The sequence below is a fragment of the Chionomys nivalis genome, chromosome 12 (genome assembly GCF_950005125.1).
Source record: "Chionomys nivalis chromosome 12, mChiNiv1.1, whole genome shotgun sequence".
In the NCBI taxonomy this organism is placed as follows: domain Eukaryota; kingdom Metazoa; phylum Chordata; class Mammalia; order Rodentia; family Cricetidae; genus Chionomys; species Chionomys nivalis.
The window spans coordinates 70,152,362-70,177,285 of NC_080097.1; the positions used below are offsets into that span (position 1 = coordinate 70,152,362).

General features: G+C 44.9%; 1 protein-coding gene across 1 annotated transcript in view; it reads right to left on the minus strand.

The window, feature by feature from the left end:
• Lrmda (leucine rich melanocyte differentiation associated) overlaps positions 1–24,924 on the minus strand; it is a 1,017,760-nt gene that overhangs the window by 985,389 nt on the left and 7,447 nt on the right. The window contains exon 2 of the mRNA XM_057786394.1: positions 23,439–23,539. Within this exon, the coding sequence (XP_057642377.1) occupies positions 23,439–23,539 (101 nt within the window). The remainder of the gene's footprint in view (positions 1–23,438; positions 23,540–24,924) is intronic.

A 24,924-nucleotide genomic window follows, 5' to 3' on the forward strand; every position in this document is an offset into this window, starting at 1 on the left:
GAGGGAGCGTTTTCTCCTAATCTCATCAAGCTAATTAGCCCAGCACAACATAACATTTCTCCAAACGCTTGATCACTCCATCCTGTTACTCGGGAAATTTTATTTTTAAATAGGTGTGATAGATGCAAAGTGAGACACTCGGATTTCAATTCCAGTCCCAATTCCCGGATCCCCTCTCTGAGTAATTTAAGGACTTCCTCCAGATAGTTTTTCATATTCTTTTAACTGACATTTTATCTCTATACAGTATCTCACAGAATGAGCACACGCTAAGACAATGACAGCCAAGAAGGCCTGTCATTTCTCATTCCGACAAAGACAGATGTCTTACACTGGCTTATGCCAATAATAGATCCAACAAAAAACAAAAGAGACTACACCTGCCGCTGATGTAAAGGCACCAATTCACATTTGTGACACTCATTTGTCAATTAACAGATTTCTTCCATTGTTGACACACGAGACTTAAAAGATGTGGGCTCGAATGTGATGAATTAAACAAGACAGATGAGTAAGCTGTGCGCTGCAAAGTAATGCTATAATGTGCTTCAGATATGAATATCAACTGACACCCCTGACAGGCCATACAAGGTTTTATTTCATTTCGCACTGTATCCAGGCTTCATACTTTGTCTTCTTTGTTCGCTTCTCATCAAGCTCCTAACATCTCACTCTGACAGCCAGAGACATTTAAGGCACTTTCGTTTCAAATGCAAGTTAGCGTACTTGATTTGTCATTAAAATGCAAAACGATTGCTTCGCTGGTGCAGGTAAATGTAGGTGTGCTTGAAACGTTGGATCTGCACGCACGGAGCTGAAGGGGTTTGGGTCCTTGCTTCCCCCCATGAACCAGCCTGGAAGCCCTGCAGGGCCTACCCCGAGCTCTCTGAGGCAAAAGCCTGCACGGAGGGCCCTTCAGGAGCTTCCTGTCCCAGAAATAGCCAGCGGTGATCCATGGACAGAGAAGGGAGCGAGGCTTGAATTGAAAGCAGTGCCGCCCCCCCACCCCCCCGCCCCCGACACACACACACAAAATGTTCTGCATGTCTGCAAGTTGAGCTGAACACACACAGACAGCACTGGGCATGAGAAGGAGACACACAGGCAGGCGTATGCCGAGATGCTTATAGAGGCCCCATAGGGCAACCCCTCTGGATCTCCTGTAGTGAAAGAGAAAACTCCAAACCCTGGGCACTCTGTAAGAGACACAGGAGGATGGGGAGACAGGAGGTAAGGTGAAAAACACACAGGGTTGGCTACATGGGCACACGGTAGAATCAGAAGGCCCATCTCAGCTCCCCCAGTTCTGCAGACCTAAGGCAGATCTCCTGGCCCCTCTCAGACGTGTTCACTCCACACCTGGATTTCACTCTACATGGCTTTGCCAGAGACACCACACACAAGCTGATGCAGCAGCGCACACTTTAATCCCAGTACATGGAGGTAGAGGCGGATTGTTCTCTGTGAGTTCAAGCTTATCTGGTCTACAGAGGGAGTTCCAGGACAGCCAGGGCTACACAGTGAAATTCTATCTCAAAAAAAATCAAAATTAAAAAAAAAAGATACTGAACCTGGGAGAATCTGTACAGACTTTACTAAGTCTTCCCCAGGTTTATGACATCCAATCACACCTCCCCACGACTATCCACTTCACCATCAAATCTAGCATAGAACACACACGGTATTCCTCTTTATGCTTTTAATTCTGAGGGTCTCATGTTGTGTACTTAAATTGACATAATAAAATTATATTCTTTATATATGTGTATATATATATATATATTACATAAATTTGTGTGCTTTCCGCTTATTAATTTGAGATTTGTTACAAGGGCCTCAGACATAAGCCTAATGACATACAGTAAGGAAAGAGACTTATTCCTCTACAGGGGCTTCACAGAAAGGTTTTCTTAAATAATGACTAGTTGAGAGATTTCCCTCTTTGAGAAATTACCTCACAGTGTATGTGGTGTGTGTGCCTTCAAGAGTGTGTATACACATAGTATGTGCATGTGTGTATGCATGTGTGTGCACATGGGCATATTTGCATGTGTATGCATGGACATGGGGGAGGGAGGGGAACACATCCCATGTTACAGTGTTGAAGGTCAGAGAATAACTTGATGGAGTTGGTTCCCTGCTTCCACAATGTGAGTCCCGGGGATCAAACTCACCAGGCTTATTGGCCAGCACCTTTATCTGCAGAGCTATCTTGAAGGTCCTTAAAGTATTTCTTACCAACAACATAAAATAAAGGAATATATACATATATATATATGTATATCAAACAATAAGACACCTAATAATAACTGAAGTTGACATATCTATATGAAAATAAAATTATGTAGTCAGTGAAAAGATATCATCAATAAAAGCCAAACTTCATAAAGCATTAAATATATATATTAAATAAATATATATATGATGCAAGACCTTGTACAGAGTCTAATCCCTCTTTTATAAAACTTTATACATATTCAAATGTTAATGGAGATATTTTGTTCTGTGATAAGTCTGTGGGTTTTTTTTTTAATTTCCTTGTGTATATTTTCTGAATAAATATTATCATGTTTATAATTATAAAAGTATAAAATAAACCTTTAAAAACTAATTTTATTTATTTAGCATGTATGTGAGAGAGAGAGGTAGGCTGTGTGTGGTATACATATATATATATATGCACATGTGCAGATGCGTGTACCTGTGCATGTATGTACAGAAACCAGAAGACCGTTCTGTTCTAGGCATACTGTTCTATCACTCTCCACCTTACTCCTTTGAGACAGGATCTCTCATTGCAACTGGTGCTGGGCTGAAAGCCGGCAAGACCCAGCAAGCCTCTTAGAGTACCCCTATCAGTGGTAGGATTGCAGACAGGAATCCAGCCACATCTAGGCCTTGCTTCAAACAAAGCGAAAGATGAAGACCAACACCGAAGGTTGTCCTCTGACCTTCTGACCTCAATAGAAGTGCCTGGCATGTGCATGACCTTACGCATACACATGAATATGTACACACATGTGCACATATATCATATAAAGTTCTTTAAAACGCAGGAAACACATATAAGAGAAACTTACATTTGTAAAATACAATCCCAAATTCCTTACTAGGAAATGCTTATTGGGTAGTTACCCTCTTGGTTGCAGGGGATGGGAAGGAAAGGAGACCTCCAGCCCAAAGCAGGAGGACACAGCTCAGCTGCAGAGCAGTGGCAGAGTCCCAGCAGCTCAGGAGACTGAAGTGGGAAGATCACAGTGAGGCTCCTTCCCTGCACCCCAAAACGCAGTCAGTCCTTCCTCCTGCCCTAATGACCAAGCCTTGGGGGAGAAAAGACCTTTCTAGTCGGCATTTATAGGGAGAAGTAGACAAAAAAAAAAAAAAGTGAGTCACTGGAAATCATTACTTAAAATAGAATTTCACTCCAGCATTTGGCTTTCTCAAAGCTTGTTATATCCTATTTAACACTTAATATTCCTTTGGAGGGTTGCAACAGGGCCTCACTCGGCATTCCAGATTGGCTTTCAACTCCAGAGCTTCCTGCTCACACTGTGAGCGCTGGGACTGCAGGTGTGCCCCACCGTGCATAGCCCCACAAGTTCCAAGGGGCCTAATAAGAATTATGTGTAGCGCACTCTGATGGAGATTTGCTTCCTTCCTACCCCACTCCCCTCCCGTAGAGCAGAATTAAATTGGGAAAAGCTCTCTCAGTTGTCCTTTCCCAAGGGAACTGTGACCGTGCGGTTTTGTTTTTAAGCATGGGGGATTCATTCAAAGGCTTCATCCATGCTAGCCGAGCCCTCTACCACTGAGCTGTATCCTGAGAATCTGGCCATTCAGACCCAATGCTTTGCAATGTGAGTCCTGCTTTTACAAACCTCCCAATGCCACACAACCCTAAAGATAATCTTGCTCACAAACAAACAAAAGAATTAAAGGTGACAAAAGTGCTCTGGGGACATGTATTCTGCTGGGACATCTTCTGTGAGTACCGAATTCACATTGCACATTTGATCTTCATGACCCTGCTAGGCCAGCACCATCATCCCGTCTGGGAAAATGGCAGTAAGGGTTAAATGGCTGCTTCAGCTGCTCACAAGAACTTGTGGTAGGCTGCAGGTGAGCACCCTAGAATGTCTTCTCCCATAACCTTCTTGCCCTTCCACCAGTCCCTTCTCCAGGCCAAGTGCCCCTGGCTTCCTGGTCTCAACAGTGACTCCCAACTGTAAGCTAGCAAGAGTTCAGTTTCTCATTTAAAAGCAAAAACACAGTCAGTGGCGATTCAGGGTTACTAGAACTTAGGGACTTGTGAGCATTTGAGCAGCCTCTGTAGCCTATGCTGACCCTGCAGGCAGAGGGGACGAGGGATGACTGTTGAAACAACAGAGACTTAGCTCCTAAGAGATGTTCAGATGAACACAAGTGAGAACAGGACCAAAACATATGAGAGATAGAATCAGATAGGGTCCTCGAGGTCCATAAAGAAGGTAATAATGTCCAACCAAACTCTAGACAGAATTTTTTATATATATTTATTTTTATTTTATGTACATTGGTATTGTGCCTACATATATGTATATGTGAGTGTGCCAGATCCCCTGGAACTGGAGTTACAGACAGCTGTAAGCTGTCATGTAGTTGTTGGGAACCGAACCTAGGTCTCTGGAAGAACAGTCAGTGCTCTTAGCTGCTGAGTCATCTCTCCAGCCCCTAGACAGACATTTACATCAAGAATAGCTCTCTTCACTGGGCTTCATTTTATTGCAGCTCACATATATGGTGACCTCATGTCCCAGAAGTCCGCCAGCGCCAGTCTTTCTACCAGTGAGGAAAACCCTTCACTGCTTGTTAGCCTTTTAGATTAAGGTATATGCTTTTTTAGATACGACGTTGTATATACTTAACAAACTACAGCGCAGCATAAACATAACTTTTATATGCACTGGGAAATCAGAAACTTTGTGTGACTCACTTTATTGCAACATTAGCTTTATTGCAGCAGTCTGGGGCCCAGCCTGCCATCTCTCTGAGGTATGCCAATACTCACTGCCTAGAATATTTACTGCCTCTTGGTAAACACACACACACACAAAAAAAAGATAAAGTCAATCATAAGTTTAGGAAGAAAACAAAACAGTAACAGCCTTAGCGGGGTGGGGGTGGAGTCTCCTTTTCTCGGTGGTACGGGAGAATTGTCTGTATTCTGTCAATCATGTTTTAAATAAATGCTGATTGGCCAGGTAGGAAGTATAGGTGGGAAAACCAGACAGGAAGTAGAAATGGTGTAATGAGAACAGGAGAATTCTGGGAAGGAGGAAGCTGATTCCTCCCACTCCTGCCCAGATCACCGAAGCAGCAGGATGTGATCTTCCCCACTGGAAAAAGGTACTGAGCCACATGGCTAACATAGATCAGAAAAATGGGTCAATCAAGATGTGAGAGTTAGCCAGTGAGAGGCTAGAGCTAATGGGCCAATCAGCTTATAATTTATGGAGACCTATGTGTGATTTTCTTTGGGGCTAAACAGCTAAGGGTACCGGGTGGGACAAAAACCCAAACAAACGAGCCAGGCCCCCGTTCATGTTACATCTCAGAAGAGAGATCCTTCTCTGATGTGTTACTAGCCTACACCAGTTTGCTAGCAAAGGAACTTGAAGACGAGAGCATCAGTCAGATTGACTATGCAGCAGAGCTGACTGGGCAGTTGGGCAAAGCTACATTTCTGCCATGGCCCACCATTGACCAGTCCCATGCTCTTGGGAAAGTCATTTGACCCCTGTCCATGTTCACTCATGTCTCAACTGTGACATCATGGCTCTTGCCTGCCATAAAGATTTAAGAAGGAAATCAGGGGAGACCGACGGATGAATGGCAAGTTCCTCTTTCTAAAGTAAGCTAAAAATCCACTTAGTCAAATAAAAACTTCTCAGAAGACTATGTGTTCCAAACTACCATGAGCATGACTCTACCTAGGATAATATGGAAAGATGAGTTGCTATCCCTTCTTGAAAAGTTCTCATTTTAATAGGTGATGAAGTTCTTACAGGGGCCCCAAGCCATGTGCAAAACCATTGACGTGCAAGCGCTTCCAGAGGAAACTGTGCCCCTATGTGAACTGGAGAACAATAAATAAGACTTTCTGAAAACCTAACTTCTCCCCTTCTAAGGGTGCAGGGCCAGCCCACTGAATCCTGCAGGCTACAAAGAGGCCCTGCGTGCTTGCAGCTCAAGTTGTAGAATAACTGCATTAGCTGTGACCCTTCTAACAGCATAATTGCCACGTATGCATGTCAGGGTGGATGCCCGGGCCTTGCTCAGCCTGCGAGTGGGCTGCCCCTCTCCAGTTAGAGGTGGCTTCTCTCCCGGATCCTGCCTGTAACTTCCCGCTGAAGGCATTAGGAGAGCCCATTATCTCCCCTAGTCCTTACTCGCCTACCCAAAAGACTCCAACATTGCCAACCTCTACATGGCACAAGCAGCCTTACACATGTGTGGAAAAGTGTACTTTGCTCTCCTGTTGTCCCTGCCAGGCCCCCAACTAACCCCTGAAAGTACAACCCCAAGGTCTCACCATCCCACCAAAGAAGGGCCTGGGCCCAAAGCCCTGGCGTCATACTGACCACTTACTCAGTTCAGATATCATGTCACAACAGGCCACTCCTCTGTGCTATGACAAAGATTCTGTCACCTTGTAGAATTTCCCATGATGAAGTCCTCCCTTCTGAGAATGTCCTGGGCACCAACATCGACATGATGTCACTGTCACTGAACTGGCTGGACTGTCCTGTGCGTCCTCAGGACACTCATGTGGGTGCGTCCTGGGGCTCACCTGAGCTCTTCACCTGCTCTGCCTGCCTTACTGGAACCATGGCACATATGCAGCCCCTCAGACCTGTTAACTACCTCAGTGACAACAAACTGGTGAATGTGCAAAGGGAACTCTAAAGTGTGCCAAGTTCCCAGGGAGGGAGCATCGCCATAACTCCGTTATCTCCACTCAGTTCACTTGAACCACCTTATCACCTGCATTGGACGTGTAAGCTTTTTGTTTCATTGTTTTTATTGAACTATATATTTTTCTTCTCTCCCCTCCTTTCCTCCCTACTTCCCTTCTACCCTCTCCCATGACCCCCATACTCCCAATTTACTCAGGAGATCTTGTCTTTTTCTCCTTCCCATGTAGATTAGTTCCATAGATGTTTCTCTTGGGGTCCTCTTTGTTGTCTAGGTTCTCTGGGATTGTGAATTGTAGGCTTTAACAGAAGGAAACACAGCATGTTTAAGTTCCAGCTGCCCAGGAACCTAGGACTGGCAGCTAGGCAGGACCCCTGTCATGCACTGTCTGAGAGTCTACAATAGTATCTAAGCATGGATGATGAACATGTGGGGAGTACAGAGGACAGACGGCTCTGAAGAAGTCATGCTGCCCTGAGCCGTGCCGTACTTCATCAAGTACAGTATCTGTCGTCAAGGCTGCACGAGCCAAGGTCTTGAAGAAACCCTACCCACGGACACTTGCACAGAGGGATCCTAACAGCCACAGCAGCTAAAAAGACCACTGTAACCGCACTTGCATCTTCTAAACAATAGCAGGCCCCAAACTGACTTCCACCTCCAACTAAAGAGGAAGAAGACAAAGAAATCTTAAAAGTCTACAGTTAAATGTATCTCTCTAGTGACTCTAGGATCTGCGTGTCATAGGCAGGGACAAGTCCAGTATTTCTCAGAGGGGACTAGACAATGACTTTGGGGAGTCACTGCCAGGCTTTGTTTCTCTAAACCCCATGAGGGGCTGAATTTTTTTTTTCTAAGGCCCAGCACCAACAATAGAATTGGGGATAATGGTCAGCTACTCCCATAGCAGTGGGCGTATTTCTGTGATGCTGATCCAGCTCAGGTATCTGAGAATTCACAAGAGAGAGACAGCCAGGACCTTCAGTTCAACTGTCAGCACAGGAGCAGACTGCTGCCTCCCACATTCCTTCTTCCAGCCTTGGGCCATCCTCTGGTCTTAGAAGACAAGCTGATCTACATTTAGAGGAGACACTCAAGACATTCTGAACGTGTAACACTCGAATAAAGCTAGCACCCCACTACCCACTAAGCAATTCTAACTCACCCTCATCAAAGACTAGCATGCCAGTGGGCAAGCAGGTACCCCCACAGCTCCTCAGGAGGAAAGAGACAGGAAGCTTTGCCCAGTCCCTCATACTCCATGCCACTAACCCCACAAACACATTCTGTAAGGATCCAACTACGGAGCTGGGGCCTAAAAAACAACAAAAGGAAGGAGAAAAATGAAACAAATAAACATTAAGGGTTCTAAAGAGCAAAACTTTCACAGCTCCGGTGCTTCAGCCTCTGGAGAAGCTAAAGGGAAGATAAACAGACTCGGGTCTGGGAGGGAAGAAAAAGGGCACTTTTGTACACGATGCTTTATTTAAACAGAGCACATCAAAATTAAAACAATCCCTTATGCTATTATTTCTTTTTTTAATTTAGTTATTTATTAAAGATTTCTGCCTCCTCCCCGCCACCGCCTCCCATTTCCCTCCCCCTCCCCCAACCAAGTCCCCCTCCCTCGTCAGCCTGAAGAGCAATCAGGGTTCCCTGCCCTGTGGGAAGTCCAAGGACCACCCACCTCCATCCAGGTCTAGTAAGGTGAGCATCCAAACTGCCTAGGCTCCCACAAAGCCAGTACGTGCAGTAGGATCAAAAACCCATTGCCATTGTTCTTGAGTTCTCAGTAGTCCTCATTGTCCGCTATGTTCAGCGAGTCCAGTTTTATCCCATGCTTTTTCAGACCCAGGCCAGCTGGCCTTGGTTAGTTCCCGATAGAACATCCCCATTGTCTCAGTGTGTGGGTGCACCCCTCACGGTCCTGAGTTCCTTGCTCATGCTCTCTCTCCTTCTGCTCCTAATTTGGACCTTGAGATTTCAGTCCGGTGCTCCAATGTGGGTCTCTGTCTCTGTCTCCTTTCATCGCCTGATGAAGGTTAATATTCAGGAGGATGCCCATATGTTTTTCTTTGGGTTCACCTTATTTAGCTTCTCTAGGATCATGAATTATAGGCTCAATGATGCTATTATTTCTTAAGCAACTGGGGAGACAAACAAAGCCAGCTCTAATTAGCCCCAGTTCCAAGTAGCAGAAATAAAGATGCAATGGTTTCCTTTGTCAACACCGTGGATGTCATTCAAGAGTGGACAGGACTGTAAAAACCAGCAGCTAGGTCAAGACTCAGTAGGTAAAATGATTCCACGAAGCACATTTTGGCAGTGGTCAGAGGCCAGGTTTCCTTCACACCCGTTCATTCCCATCTCCCCCTTGCCCACACTCTGACCGCCCTCACAGGCCTCCACAGAAGAGCAGGCACCCTCTCTGGAGGTGTACCACCCTATCTCGGTTTAACTTCTCTGGGTAAACAAAGCTCTCGGTATGATTCTTCCCATTTCACCTGGACCCATCCCTAGTTATGTCAGGCTGCAGTTCCAAGTCTCTTTTCATAATTCTCCCAATTACCAAAGCGTTTTCCCCTCAAAAGGGTCCCACACATTTATTTAGATAATTTGAGGCTTCATGGAGGAAACCTTTTTGTCTGAATTCTGTAAATAATTTAAATGACTCCTTGTATATAAATATTTGATATCAGAAATTGATTTCCAAATGAAACACACATGAAAGATGACGCCACATCCAGCTGTGTCTGGGTATAGTCTGGTGTTCACACGGCGGCAGTTCAGGGCATGTGGAAAGGCAGACTCTCTGCCAGGTAATGCTGGACTCTATGCACTAGTAACATTAAAACTGCTGCTCTGAACTCCCTTTGTATCAGGCTAGAAGCTACCCAGCAGAATCTTCAGGAAGAAAAGTCCAAAAAAAAATCCCTATTTTGTCAAACTGCTGACAAATAATGTAAAGAGATAAGATGAAGAAATGATGAGGAATGCTTAAAAAAATCATATGCTAAAAGCATTCAATTTTACTCTTGAGTAAGCTGAGGTCAAGACTTTTCACATGAAGTCCTGCAAGGGTTCTGGTTACTAACCCTCATCATGTGACAAGAGGCAAAGGGAAGAGGGGGATCTGTGTCTAACACTTGTGAGAAAGCACAGGACTGTGATGTGACCCCAAGTCTCCAAACATACACAACTCCTCCTGAGCAGCGTGAACCCAAGTGCTAGGAACAGCAGTCACACTGGAAAGAGTGAGCAAAGAACAGAGGCGTGTGGTAAACACTATTAACCAGGGCTCCAGACAGGCAGAATAAACCAGCTTGATAAATGGGCAGTGAGACCCCAGCACAAACTATCCAAGCAGCTCTGGATTGTGTGCGCTACCCAGGACCCCAGCAGTCCTGAAGTGTGGCTAGGAAGAGAACGTGAGCAGGCAGCCCAGGGTGAGACGCTTTGCTGCCCTCTCGAGCAATCCTGGCCACGTCTTTTCTTCTCTCTTCCACGGCTACCAAAGAATAAAAGTAACCAAGAACCAGGGGAGACCAAACCAAGCAAAAGGTACCCATTTCTCCCATCAAGTCCACACCATAGAACTGACCAAATTAGCACACACGTACAACATCCCCCAAATGCACATCCAGCAAAGCACAACCCTGTTGCTGAAGTCTAAGGACCCACTAATATATGCATTTTTAAAAAAAGACTTTGTTTTATCAAAGTAATAGCTAAAAGGGTTAAAAAAATTAACTCCTCAAGCTGTAGGGAAAGGTAAATCACGTCTTGCCTTAGACGCAGCCATCAGCTCAATGGAGCTAAATTAGCAAAACACTCCCTTGGCGTTTAAATTCTCTTTTCCCTTTCTTTTCCCATTGCTAAGCAGAGTAGGGGTGAAGTGTAATAAGTCAAAAGACAAAGCGGCTTCAAAACAAAATCGGTTATTTGTAAACAATCCTTGGGGGGGATTTTCCCCTCCTCTCCACACCACCCCGAGAAAAACAGCCCTGCCAGTTATACTAGAAAGCCGGGTAAAGACAAATCAATTAGCTTGCTAATTTCTCCCCCTCTCATTTATTTAGCGCTGCACTGTATTTGTCGTAATTGACTACAATTATGTTAATTACTAACTCCGGCATAATTACTGTATTTATTGTCATTGAGCATGCGATGTACCCACAGCAAAGCTGGCATTTGTCGGGCATCAAGCAAGCAAACTGTCGAGAGGTGATTCTCCGCAAACTGGGAGATGTGGCTTCCACGAATGAAAAGGGCAAAAGAGATTTCATGCAATGTTAGTTTGAAAGCACCGGTTCATTAAGGATATTAATTTTCTGATAACTACACATTTAAGCATGACACACTCCGTGCGCAGTATCTACAGGATTTCGCAATTATTAATGCGTGACAGTTTCAAATGCTAAGTGAATCAATTAAACAGCAGCATTCACAATCTGAGAAGAGATAACTGCTTCATAACTACCTAAGACTACAATTTTCACATGACAAAAAAGAGCCATTGAGGCGCCTTCAAAACCTGACAGGTCAAGAAAGAAGTTTGAAACAAAGGCACCTCCAGCCATCACCTCCCATTTTACTTGTCAGCTCAACTTTGCTGGTGTCTCCCCCAGAAATGCATCACATGCCAGCTGCCACAAGGTGATTTTTCATGTCTTGTCAAAGGGATCTTTTATTCTATTTGCTCTGCATTAACATGTTACATTTATTGATCAAGGGCCTGTTCGGCAGCCGCAGCAGGGCACTGAGCTCTCCCTGCCTACGGGGCTTTGATGTCCCGGTGACATTCTAGCCCGAATAATGCACATACTAAATGGATTTAATGCAGAAATGTGTTTGGGCCTGACAGTTACATTAATAACAGCCCCTCACACTGATAAATATGCAATTGCTACTATTAAGAGTTACCCAATTATGGGGAAAATATTTCTCTACCTTATAAATAAATCCATCAACGAGGGGAAAAAAGTTTTAACAATGGTGCATTTTCTTAAAAACACTTCTCCAGAAGCAGGAGACCAACTGTGTGGAGGCTAGAACCCCCACTTTTGCTCTCCCTTCCAATTATTTTCAGTAAGTCTTGCTTTGTCTAAAGAATGGTTGGGTTTTTTTTTTCTGCTTTTAAACCTTTTTTGTTGGTCTGTGTTATGCCCATCTCTTATTTCTGCATAACCAGAGAAAAAGCAGACACCCTGGAGAATGAAGAATGGGGTTCTGTGTAAAGTCAAGAGAGGAGCTTAGGGGAGATGGGGATGTGGTCACAGCTGATCTCCATCATGATGGGGCTGGGAAAGAAACCCTACAGAAAACCTGAGCGTGTATATGTAGCCCATTTGACACCCTAAGTGACCTTGTGCTATAGCACTGATGAGGTAAGAAAGAGAAAGTAGCTGGGACAAAAAGTCTCACCGGGGAGAATTTGTCGTTATTATATTCCTACAATTAGACACAGACACCCAGGCAAAAGGAGGATAATGGCTCCCTTTCATCATTCAGGAGCAGGGAACAGCTAAAGTCACCGATAGGCAGTGCCTCAGATGAAGGAGGCTTTTCAGATAGGGAGTGTGAGTCCATGTACAAGGGAACACGCACACACACATGCACACACATGCACACATACACATGCACACACACGCACATGCACGCACGCACATTCTCACACACACGCACGCACACACACATTCTCATACACACACACACACACATCTTGTCCACTCTTGCAGGGCTGGAGCAATAAGACTGAGTCATTTTTCCTATAACCGTGACCTTGGCCTTACGCCAAATGATACAACCCGACCTGAGAAGAACACATCCCAGGGTGCGTGTTCTGGGATCCCTTGCTTCTGGGCCCATCTGGGCCTCCTGGGTATCGCTACACTCACATTTCCAAACTAGAGCCAGCTGAGCAAAAGGGGAGGCAAGAAAGAAGGATGACCTTCAGTGTGGCTCTGGCTGAGGCCTCTGGGGTCCTGAAGGTATATTGGAAACCCTGCTATAGCCATTTCTACCAGCTTTGGGGATTTAACAGAAAAAAGGAAACACCACTCACACAGGAAAGCAAAAGTTTAGAAGTCATTGCTATGTCCTTGTGCAAAAATAAAAATAAATAAATAAAAAGTACAAGTTTGTATCATAAAAGCAGTTTAGAAAAACTATAAAGCCAAAGCCAGACACGAATACATATAATCCCAGCTCACATACTTTTTTAACCATCGGTGTGATCTAAGGCAGGCATCTGGGCTTCCCTGGGCCTCAGCTGCTCCATGTGTGAAAATGTGGGTTCTAAGAGATTCATTTGAACACTGTTGGAGGCCTGCAGTAGGACACACATGGAAGTGTCCTGCCTGGGCTTGGAAGGAGCAAGGCCTGCATAATGCTAACAAGAAAATAAACATAATTGCTCAAACCATTTGTTCAACTCCCCATCTTTGGATCCTTGGAGAGAAGACCACTAACATCTCCACATTTACTGCCAAGTTTGTTTTACCATGAAGCCCATCTAGGGAACCATTCTATAAAAGCTGTCTCCAAAGCATCCACAGGTCCTCAGTAGAATACACACGCAGGGGAAGAGGGTGGGTTCTTTTTTGTCCCAGATAAATACATTCAGCAAGGTTTTCAGTATCCCTAGCCTTATGCACTAAATAGAAGTAGAGACACCATTACCACCATCACTATCATTACCATCACCACCATCATCACCATCACCATCACCACCATCACCATCACCACACCATCACCGTCACAATCACCATCACCACTACCACCACCATCACCACCACCACTACCACCACCATCACCACCATCATCACCACCATCACCACCACCATCACCACCATCACCATCATCATCATCACCACCATCATCACCACCATCAGCACCATCATCACCACCATCACCACCACCATCACCATCACCATCATCATCACCACCATCACCACCATCATCATCATCACCACCACCATCATCACCACCACCATCATCATCACCACCACCATCATCATCATCACCACTACCACCACCACCACCACCATCACCACCACCACCATCACCACCACCACCACCATCACCACCATCACCACCACCATCACCACCATCACCACCATCACCACCATCATCACCACCATCATCACCACCATCACCACCACCACCACCACCATCATCACCACCACCACCACCACCACCACCACCACCACTATCACCACCACCGCCATCACTACCACCACCATCATCATCACTACCACCACCACCGCCATCACTACCACCACCATCATCATCACCACCATCACCACTATCACCACCATCACCACCATCACCACCATCACCACCACCATCATCACCACCACTACCATCATCACCACCACCATCACCACCACCATCACCACCACCACCATCATCATCACTATCACCACCATCATCACCATCACCACCATCACCACCATCACCACCACCACCATCACCACCACCACCATCACCACCATCATCACCACCATCATCACCACCATCACCACCACCACCATCATCACCATCACCATCATCACCACCATCACCACCACCACCATCATCACCATCACCACCATCATCATCATCACCATCACCACCATCACCATCACCACCATCACCATCACCACCATCATCACCACCATCACCACCATCACCACCACCACCATCGCCACCATCACCATCACCACAGCAACAAGTTGCCTCCTGCAGCAGCATACTCTGTGGTATGGAACCTGAAGGCCCAGTGACAGGAAAGTATGAAAGTATAACAGGGCTAAAGGCTCTGACCTTTCTTCCTACCCTGCCCGTCCCCAAAGCACAAGAGCCACCCTGATATAACATGAAGGGCAACATCACAGACACTTTGACACCCCACAACCACATCCCCCGAACAGACAGCAAGGCAGAGAGACAGGTGGAGCTATGAGGCCTCATCTCAGATTCCAGGGGGAGAAAAAATATTTCAATAAAAATAAAAGTTGATGCTTAAAATTCTAGGCATTTCTAATTCTAGAGACAACTACTACTTCCTGTAAGAAATAGGCAACAGGGCCATCCCTGAGAAAATGGAGCTCAGAAATAGCCTGCATCCAGTCCCAAGTCTCTGGGGCTGACCACCACTTCCCAAGACAGTCTGCCCCTCTGTGGCCCAACATCCTATCTGTTAGGCCCAGTGGGTAGAAATCCAGGAAGCCAGGAAGACTCGGAAAGGGGCTGACAAGAGGAAAGCACCATGGCAACCATTCATGGGGCTGATACCTGCTCTTCCTAGCCTAATGCAAGCAAACAGCTTTCTGTCGCTATGAGTCATTCCAGAAAGTATTGGAAGTGCAGAAATTAGAGTCTTAACAGCTGAGGTGTTATATATACGACCTGCCAAAAGGTGGTTGTGCATTTTGCCTTTTGATTGTATGTTTGTTTGATTGCTGGAGACACTTGAATGGTTAGTAATACTCTTAGAACAAAAAAAGGTTTTTTGTGTCTTGTCATTTTTAACTGTATTGCTCACCTCAGAGGGATGCTGGTTTCAATGCATGCAGAACATTGAGGTTAAATAATTTAATGGTGACACCACACTATAGGAAATGTAGTCTCTCCATCTAGGGTCACTGTGTAACCCAGGAAAAACCTGGACACCTGGATTTCAGAAATAATTTAATCAAGGCCCTCAGATATATATGAAGCTATATACTATTTAACAAAAACCCAGGCCAACAGAGCATGCTCCATGAGCTCATCTCCTGGGGGGCAGGGGGCAGAGGGTGGGGGGTAGATAATAGGTGGAGAGCTTGTTACCAGGCCTATTACTAATTGACAGGGATTTAAAATATATAATATGAACTATTTAACCTGTAAACTATTAGAAGCAATTAGAAAACTACCTATTTGTAATAGTTAGGATAGCTTAGGCTATACTGAAATAAAAATTAGTCCCAAAGTCTTACAATGTAGATTCCTTCCTTACTTAAAATCTATGTCCAAAATGGATCAGCACACCCATTTACAGCTTAAAATCTAAGACTTAGATAAGAGGAGAGGAGTGTGTTGGCTTTCTTAGAAGCTCTGCCCAATGTTCATCCAAAGGGGAAGAGCCACAGAAAGCTGGAAGAGAAGAACCCTCGCTGCCTGTGGAGAGTCCCAGCGCGCACAGAATGCAGTGGGTTGAACCTGCCTCTGAGCCTCTGTGCTAGCATTGTGTCCATTGAAATATCACAGTAGCCCTGTGTGTCCCGACAATTTAGTAGGGATGCTACACATTGCACTTAACATTTTAGCACACAGACCAAAGCCACGAAAACCTGGAGTCAGAAACAGAAGCAGGTCAAGCCAGAGTGGTCTAACCCCAAAAGCATTTACTGCCCATCCTCCCAAGTCAGCTGGCCCAGGTCTGCCTGACTGTCTACAACATGGACCAGGGAAGTGTAGTGTACCTGTCTCTGAAGAAGCTGTGACAGTGTGCCAGATGCCCACCTCATGGCATGCAGCCAGGCTGCGTGGAGAGGGCAGAGCCACTGATTCTTACCTGGAACTGTGCAAACCGCCCCCAGTCCCAGTCCTCCCCACCCCCTCATGGCAGAAGACAGGAGAGCAGTACGCAACTTCCCATCAGAAATTTTCTTCTAAGCACTTTCCCACCCAACACATTTATCAGTGATGCTAAACAAGATGCGACTGCAAATAATTTAATTTTTAAAATGCAAGCTTCCTGTTGCCGTAGATCAATTAAACTCTCTCACTTTTATTGCCAGATTGACATGGGCATATTTATCACTGTTTACCACAGCAGTTCTGCTCTGCCTGCTCTGTTCAACAAGCTAAGCAGGTGCCCTCTGAAACCACTGGGGGCCTTTGGGGACGCAGAATGGGGCCGCAAGGGAGACTCTATCCTGCCCCAGTCAGAACGAGAAAACAGAAGCTAGGGCAACTCATCCGCAGCTCCCTTTGCCTTGTGCAGATCCGGGAGCCAGCTGGCTGAGACAGGATTCTCTTCACTAACCCAAAAAGTTAAAGTAGGACAAGGGGGGGGGGCTCAAGGAAGAACTGGGGGTAACAGGCACTCATAGAATTTATGAGGGAATCTGACATCTATACCAAAGCCCTTCCTTAGAAATTCGCTCAAAGTAACTCATCAGAGATAGGTTCATCAATGAACGTTGTAAAGGCATTTATAGCTGAGTTATCTCCAATGGGAAAATTTAGAAGTAATCTAAGTGTCCAACACTAAGGAAAAATTTAAGGTACCATGAAAAAAATGTTATATAAAGGCCTACTAGATGACTTAGTGGGTAAAAAAAGAATGAACAGACAATCCCATTTACAACTTAACTGAAAGAAAAAATAAAATACTCAGTGATAAATTTAATCGAAGAATTGAAAGGTCTTCTCACCAACCGCTATAAAACACTACTGAAAGGAACGAACTCAAGACAATGCAAAACCTGGACATATAGTCTGGGCTCATAACTAGATGAGCTGTAAAAGGGACATATACTTAGAATGAACATCAGATTCAATGTGATCCCAACCAAAATCCCGACAAGATCTTTTACAAAATCCAGATGACCACAAAAGACTCAAAATAGACAATGTGATCTTGAGCAAAAGGAAGAAAAGTTGAGATAACAAACTACCTAATTTCAAAATACACTACAGAGGTAGTTACCAAAGCAATACAGTACTCGCCTAAGGCTAGCATACAGAACAATGGAGCAGAACACAGCACCCAGACATAAATCCATCCACTCACAATTAACTTCTCTCAATAAAGGCACCAAGACCACACCAGGAGAAAGGATGGCCTCCTCAGTATGACACTTAGACAAAACCTGAAACTGCAGGAACACTGGAGTAAAACACAGAGCGATTATTTCTTCTTTTAATTTTTTCTATTTTTGGAATTTATAATTTTATCCTTTCTCCCTTTCTTATCCTCCCTCCAAGTCCATTTACTTTCTTTTGCTCTCTCTCAAATTCAAGGCCTCTTTTCTGTGACATATACGAATGCATATATACGTGACTACTCCTAAATAACAAATACAAGCTGTTCGGGCTATCTAATGTTACTCGTATGTATGTTTTCAGGCCTGGTTATTTGACATTGGATAACAGTCAGAGTGCTCTTCCCTGAGGAAGACTGTTTCTCCCACTCTCCGCATTCCTCCACTGCCTATAGTTCTTCATCTAGAGTTGAGGCCTCCTGGGCTTTCCCATTCCATGTTAGCCTATCTATTGATGTTGTCCTTGTTCAAGTCTTCTTTGGGCAGCCATGCTGGTGAATCGTCAAAGGTGTGGCTTCTCTGACATTTCTAGGGGATAGTAGAGTACAAGTGTTTCTTTGAGGGGGGTTACACGTGTGTTATAACGCATGTGGAGAGGTCAGAGAGCAACTTGTAGGAATCGATTCTCTCCTTCCACTGTGTGGGTCCTATGGCTCAAACTCAAGCCGTCAGTTCTGGCGGTCAAAGACTTTACCCATTGAGCCATCTCATTGGCCCAAAAAACTAATTCTTAGTGTTGTTTGGGCAATGATTTTTTTTAAGGTACACCACTAATGGCAAAACCAGACAAATGAGATTCCATCAAAGTTTGCAACAGTCATCATAAAGGCAGAAGATAACTTCTGCATATTTGTATGCCAGGTTTGCCAGCCATCTTTGCAGAAGTATAACAAACTGCTGAGACAACCAGCTTAAAAGGAAAGGTTTCTTCTAACTCAAAGCCTTGGAGGTTCTAATTCATAGCCAACTAGTCTTCCTGCTTTGAATGTCCTGGTCCACAACCAACTAGTCCTCCTGCTTTGGGACATATGACAAGGTAACCTCATGGCAGAAGTGTACAACAGAGGAAATCTGTTCATATCCCCAGTAACCTAAAACCACCTGTTGTGGAATATTATTTTAAGATGTTTTAAACTTGTTTATGCTATGGAACGTTAGTTTTAATGACGCAAAGATGTGTTGCATTCTTTTCTGTTGCATTTGTTTAACTCTGTGAAACTGTGTTACTTTGCCTGTCTAAAACACCTGATTGGTCTAATAAAGAGCTGAATGGCCAATAGCAAAGCAAGAGAAAGAATAGGCAGGATTGTCAGGCAGAGAAAATAAACAGAAGAGATCTGGGAAGAAAGATGGGGGAGAGAGCAAGAGGAGGAGAGAAAGACTCCAGGTGCCAGCCACCCAGCCACCCAGCTACACAGCAAGTCACAGAGAAAGAAGAAAGGTAAACAGAAATAGAGAAAGATAAAAGCCCAGAGGCAAAAGATAAATGTGATAATTTAAGTTAAGAAAAACTGGCTAGAAACAAGTTAAGCTAAGGCCAGGTTTTCTTAAATAAGAATAAGACTCTGTGTGTTATTAATTTGGGAGTTAGGTGGTGACCCCCACAAAAAACAAAGAGCCAAAGAGTAAAAGAATAAAATACCAACTACAGCCTCTGATTAGGTCCCACCTCCCAAATGTTCCACTGCCTCCAAAGAGGTAGTGTCCCCAAGAAATAGAGTCCCCAAGGTTGGGGACTGGACCCTTATCCAAAGCATAACAGCATAAATATAGTATGAGATTTGTATCCAAAATATATAATGAACTCAACTCAATAGAAAATAATAATAATAACCTTATATAAATAAGCAACCAATTTGAATAGACATTTCTCAAAAGAAGACATACAGATAAACAAATAAATTTTACCATCACTAATTGTCATGGTTAATCTTGGTTGTCAAGGTGAGTAAGCCTGGAATCAACTAAGAGATTATTCCCATGCTTACTAAACTACTCAAAACAACCAAGATACAGAACAAACCAGTTGTCCACTGACAGTTGAGTGGGATTTAAAATGTGATGCTAATACAAACTCTATAGAATATTACTCACCTTTAAAAATAAGAACATTTACTACATTGTGAGTGGGTCTGAAGGACATTGTGCTAAGTGAAAATAAGATGGACACAGAAAGAGACAGATGCATCTCACACATGGAATCTGAGAAGCCTAACTTATGGAAGCAGAGAATAGAATGGTGGTTGCCAGGCTGAGAGCAGGGAATTTGGGAGATGTTAGTCAAAGAGTAAAATGATTCAGTAATAAGACATGAGTGAGTACCAGTGAATAAATGAAGCAAGAGCCTTCCTTCATAACACAGAAGGAAAAACATCCAAAATGAACTCCAGATTTAATCATTGGCCACTCTACCATGTGGTGAGTAGGGTTAATATTGCTGTATTATGTACTTGATATTCACAAGACAGTAGGTCTTTAATGTTCTTACTGCAAAAAGATATCTGTGTTTGTGTGATGTGTGTGTGTGAATGTGGTAACCATATCGCAATGTATATCATACTGTATATCATAAGTATATGTAATTTTAGCTGGCAGATGTATCTCAGTAAAGCTAGGGGAGAGGCAAGAAACTCACATTAGTGTCTCTAAAGAACATCTCCAGACATAGAACTCAGCACAAAAATTGAGACCTTGTTAAGAGCGCAGAGCAGGAATGGGAGGCCAAAGGACAGAGACGTGCAGAATTCTATCCCATTGTTTGCAAGCTTGATGCTTTGAAATGTTGTGTAACATGTAGGCCTTCAGCTATTAAAAGTTAAATGAACCCCTTTCTGCAAAGAAAATTGTGGCCCAACACACAGATTGCAGCTGACCTTGCAACCTAGAGGAGTGCAAAAGGTTCATTGCTCTGAAACACACACAGGCATACACGCACATGCATGCACGCATGTGAACACTATGACTATAGTACATAATAATAATGCATTTAACTTTGGAGAAAAGAGGTGTCCAGAACAGGGCCAAACAGGCTGCCAAGAAGCATAATTGCAGGCAGGGGCCATGGGGCAATCAACTCGGAAATGTGGTCTCTACTACCCCATGGACATGGTGGGGTGGGGTGTGTCTAGAGAGAAACTTCTACTGAATAAAAGGTACTTACCACTACATCTTGCTTGGCAGTGGTGGCGCACACCTTTAATCCCGCACTCGGGAGACAGAGGCAGGTGGATCTCTATGAGTTAGAGGCCAGGCTGGTCTACAAGAGCTAGTTCCAGGCTGGCTGCAAAGCTACAGAGAAACCCTATCTTGAAAAACAAAAAAATAAAACTACTTCATTTGGATTTGTAACTTTTTTTTAGTTTTTAGTCAGGACCTCACTATATAGCTCAGGTTAACTTTGAACTTACTCTCTAGTCCAGGCAGACCTCAAACTTGCAATTCTCCTGCCTCAGCTTCCCAAGTATTAGGATGATTACAGATTCAGGCCACCATGCCCAGCCTCATTTGAGGCTTTAGGCTTTTTTTATTAATTTTTTTATCAATTCTTCGAGGATTTCAGACAGGCCTTGGATGTATTTGGATCATACTCATCCTGACTCCCCTGCTACTTCAGGATCTGCCCACAACCTCCCATCCTTCCCACACCCACATTCATCTAGACTGGCCAACCAGCAAGCCCCAGGAGTCTGCTGCCTCCCCAGTGCTGGGACTCCAGATGCGCACCGCCACACCAGGCTTTTACATGGGTTCGGGAGATAAAAGTCAGAGCCTCATGCTCAACGAGGCATGCTCCTTCCTGAGTGAGCCATCTCCCCAGCACTGACCCCTGAAACTTGGCACAGTTAGGTCTCCCTGTCATAGAACTATGACATCCTTTAAATGTGAGCTGGCAACCCCCCTTTCTTCCTCTCTCTCTATTCTTCTGCTCTCTCAATATTATTTTTTTAAAGAAGAGGAAGCTTAGTAACTAAAACAACTTAGATTTTTATGTGACTGAAGGCAAGAAGGACTAGTGCCTGTGTAGGCTCAGGAGAAATGATACCACCCACCTTCACAAACATACCCAGTCAGGTAAGTAACGAGGGTCAAAGGTGTTTAATCCAAGATATCCAATTTACATGTTGACGGTTTCTCTCCTTTAGTCTGTAACTCCCTCTGATTTAATCAGCTCTTGAACATACATGGTCCGTGAGTCTTTGGCCACATCCTTCCGTCCTGTCCCCCTGCTCCAACTCAGCCCCAGCCAGCATAGAGCTCACAGAGTACAACACAGAGAGCAGCAAACTCCTGAGCAGCTAATGGGTCTCTCAGCTGCAGGAAAAGAGGGCAGAGGCAAACAAGGCAGTTGTTTCCCCAGACATGACAGTTTTCACTCCCACGATCTGTACCCCACCAACGCCCTCCATCACAGGGCCCACGCCTCTTCAGATGCACCTCTGGGTTTCCACCAGACATTTACAAGGCAACTACAGCCCCCCAAACCACGAGGCCCTGGGCCTCTGGAGGCCACCCACCCAGGTGGATATTATGGAAGGACATGACCTCTTGCCTGAACCCAGGCAGGAGCTAAGTAAGGTGTGACTGTCTTAGGCGTCCTCCCTCTGACACTAGGACCACAAGGCACCCTGGATTTCTCTAGAGGCAGCAACTATGCTAACTACCTTTTGTACCGACATTGCAATGTTTAGGTTTCCACATCTGTCCCATGGCTAAGAACCCTTGGGAGGCAGAGATTGAATACACAGGGTGCATTCTCCCCCATCACCCCAAAGACCCTCCTTTTGTACCATGCAGCTCAGTGTAAACCATGCTGGCTCCTGGGCACCCACTGGTTGATGCTGGCTTAACTGAAACTGCCATTCTCCTCTACCTGCTGGGAGGAAGTTCTCTGAGTGCCTGTTCCCTGAATTTTCCCACAGATTCTTTATCCCCACACAGAGTTTGAAAGACACAAAGCTTCTAAGGCCTAAAAGCAGGAACATAACTAGGTCTTGGAATGGCGGTCAGGTCCTAAGCAGAGGGAAGGATGAGAAGGACATCACTTAGAGGACAGCCTAAATGCAGCCAGCTGAGGAGCAAAAGCTGCATTCCTGACCCCTGTCCACCTGTCCCACCAATGCCTGCTGTCCAAGTGTCCGCTAAGCCCGAACACCAGCATAGTAACTCATGGGAAGGAAGGAAATGCCTTCCTGCTGTCCTCCACTGGACTGCCGTACAGATCACACCTACACACCTCTGGCCAAGACTCAAAGACTTGCTAGAAATCCCTTCCCCTCCCAAGCACTCCACATCAATAGCAAAGGTGAAATACACACATGTACCCTATCTGTGATTTGATACATTCTGGGAGAGGCGGTCATTCTTAAAAAAGAAAGCTAAACCCTCCTAAAACACTCATGACCATCTCATTCCTTCTCCATAAGCTTCCACAAGAAAGGAAAGGACCAAAGTAAACAGAGGAAGAGCTCCCACGGTCACGAGGTGAACCGTGCTCCGAAACTCCAGCCTCCTTAGGCTGCACTCGCTAGAAGACTAGCCACAAGTCATCTAAAGCAGTACCAGACTTTAGCACGTGGTTCCATGTTTCTCGAGACCCTGCACAGGCCTGTGACTTCTATCCACCAGCCCAAGGTCCTGGAGGGACCTGGGTGGCCCAGGCCTGGCCTGCATCTCTCCAAGGTTACATACCTCAACAGGTTGAAGCTCAGATCAAGCCTCTTTGCAAAATGTCCGTAGTCCCTGCTTAGCTCCTCTGGGATTTCTCTGCAGTCCTGGCCTATGTAAGACACCTGGAGAGTAAATGGAACAGAAATGGAAATTACGCAGCTGCTCACAGCTCAGAGCCACTGACCCCACGATTGCTTCTACAGCTTTAAAGGCTGGCTCTTCAAAACAAAAAGGCTATACTGTGCCTGTTTCCCCAAGCTTTTAACAACCACTCCAACAGCTCCCCTTTCATGGCACAGTTAGTTTGGTGAAGACATATTGTGGCAAAACAGAAATTAGGTTAAAATTGGCTAAGATGCAGGCGCCCAAAGGAAGCCCGATGCCAGAGTATGTGGAGAGAAGCCATCTGCCCTGACCTGGTGACAGCTGCCCATTTGGTTCTCCTTCTCACTCTCCCAACCACCCCATAATACACTCATCCTCCCAGAAGACAGAACTGATGCTCTACCAAGCATGCCTCAACCAACTTCAGAAGCAGCCCCTGAAGTCACAAGGTAAAGCCTCCCACCTTCTGAGACTGCCACAAAATCAAATCTAAAAAGCTCATGCTCAACTATACAATCAAGTTATTTTTAAAAAAGGATCAGAAACACACTTAAAGTAAGGTCATGATTTTGTGTTGGCTTGTATTCACAGCTATCAGTGGGAGCATGCAGCCTTCACACCACAAGTTGGACACCCATGCCCTTGAACCCCCTCAAGGTGCTAAAAAAAAAATCAAGGCTGGGCAAGGAAATATCCCCCAGACCATCAATCTCATCCTATTACCACTGTGTGTAAAATGCCCACCACACTCCCAACCAAACAGGTGGCAAGGCGAAGGATGACATGTAGCCGGAGTTTGAGGCTCTTCCATCAAGAAGATATTTGTTTGTTTAATGTGTATGAGTGTTGTGCCTACATGTATATATGTGTACCACATACATGCCTAGCACCCATGGAGACCAGAAGAGTGTATCAGTGCCCTATAACTGCAGTTATAGATGGCCACCAGCCTCCATAGGGGTGCTAGGAACTAGACCCCAATCTTCTTCAAGAGCAGCAAGCATTCTTTACTGCCAATTGTTCTCCTCATCTCCCTTTTTTCTTCTCTTTAAATTTTTATTGATCTTTTGAGAATTTCATAAATTATATTTTGATCACATTCACCCCAACTCCTCCCAGACACTCCACCAAGCTCCCACCTCCTCAGAACTTCATATTCGACTTTGATGTATGTTGACCATACACTCCTTGGTGTGGAACACACATATGACTTTGATTTATGTTGACCATACACTCCTCGGTGTGGAACACACACTAGAGCACAGTGGCCCTGCCAGGGGCCACATCTTAAAGAAAACTGACTCTTCCTCCCCCAGAATGTCATCAGCTGTCCACAGTTCCTCCGTTAAGGATGTTGATTCCTGAGCTTTGCCCCCATGATGGAATGCTGAATGACTTGGTC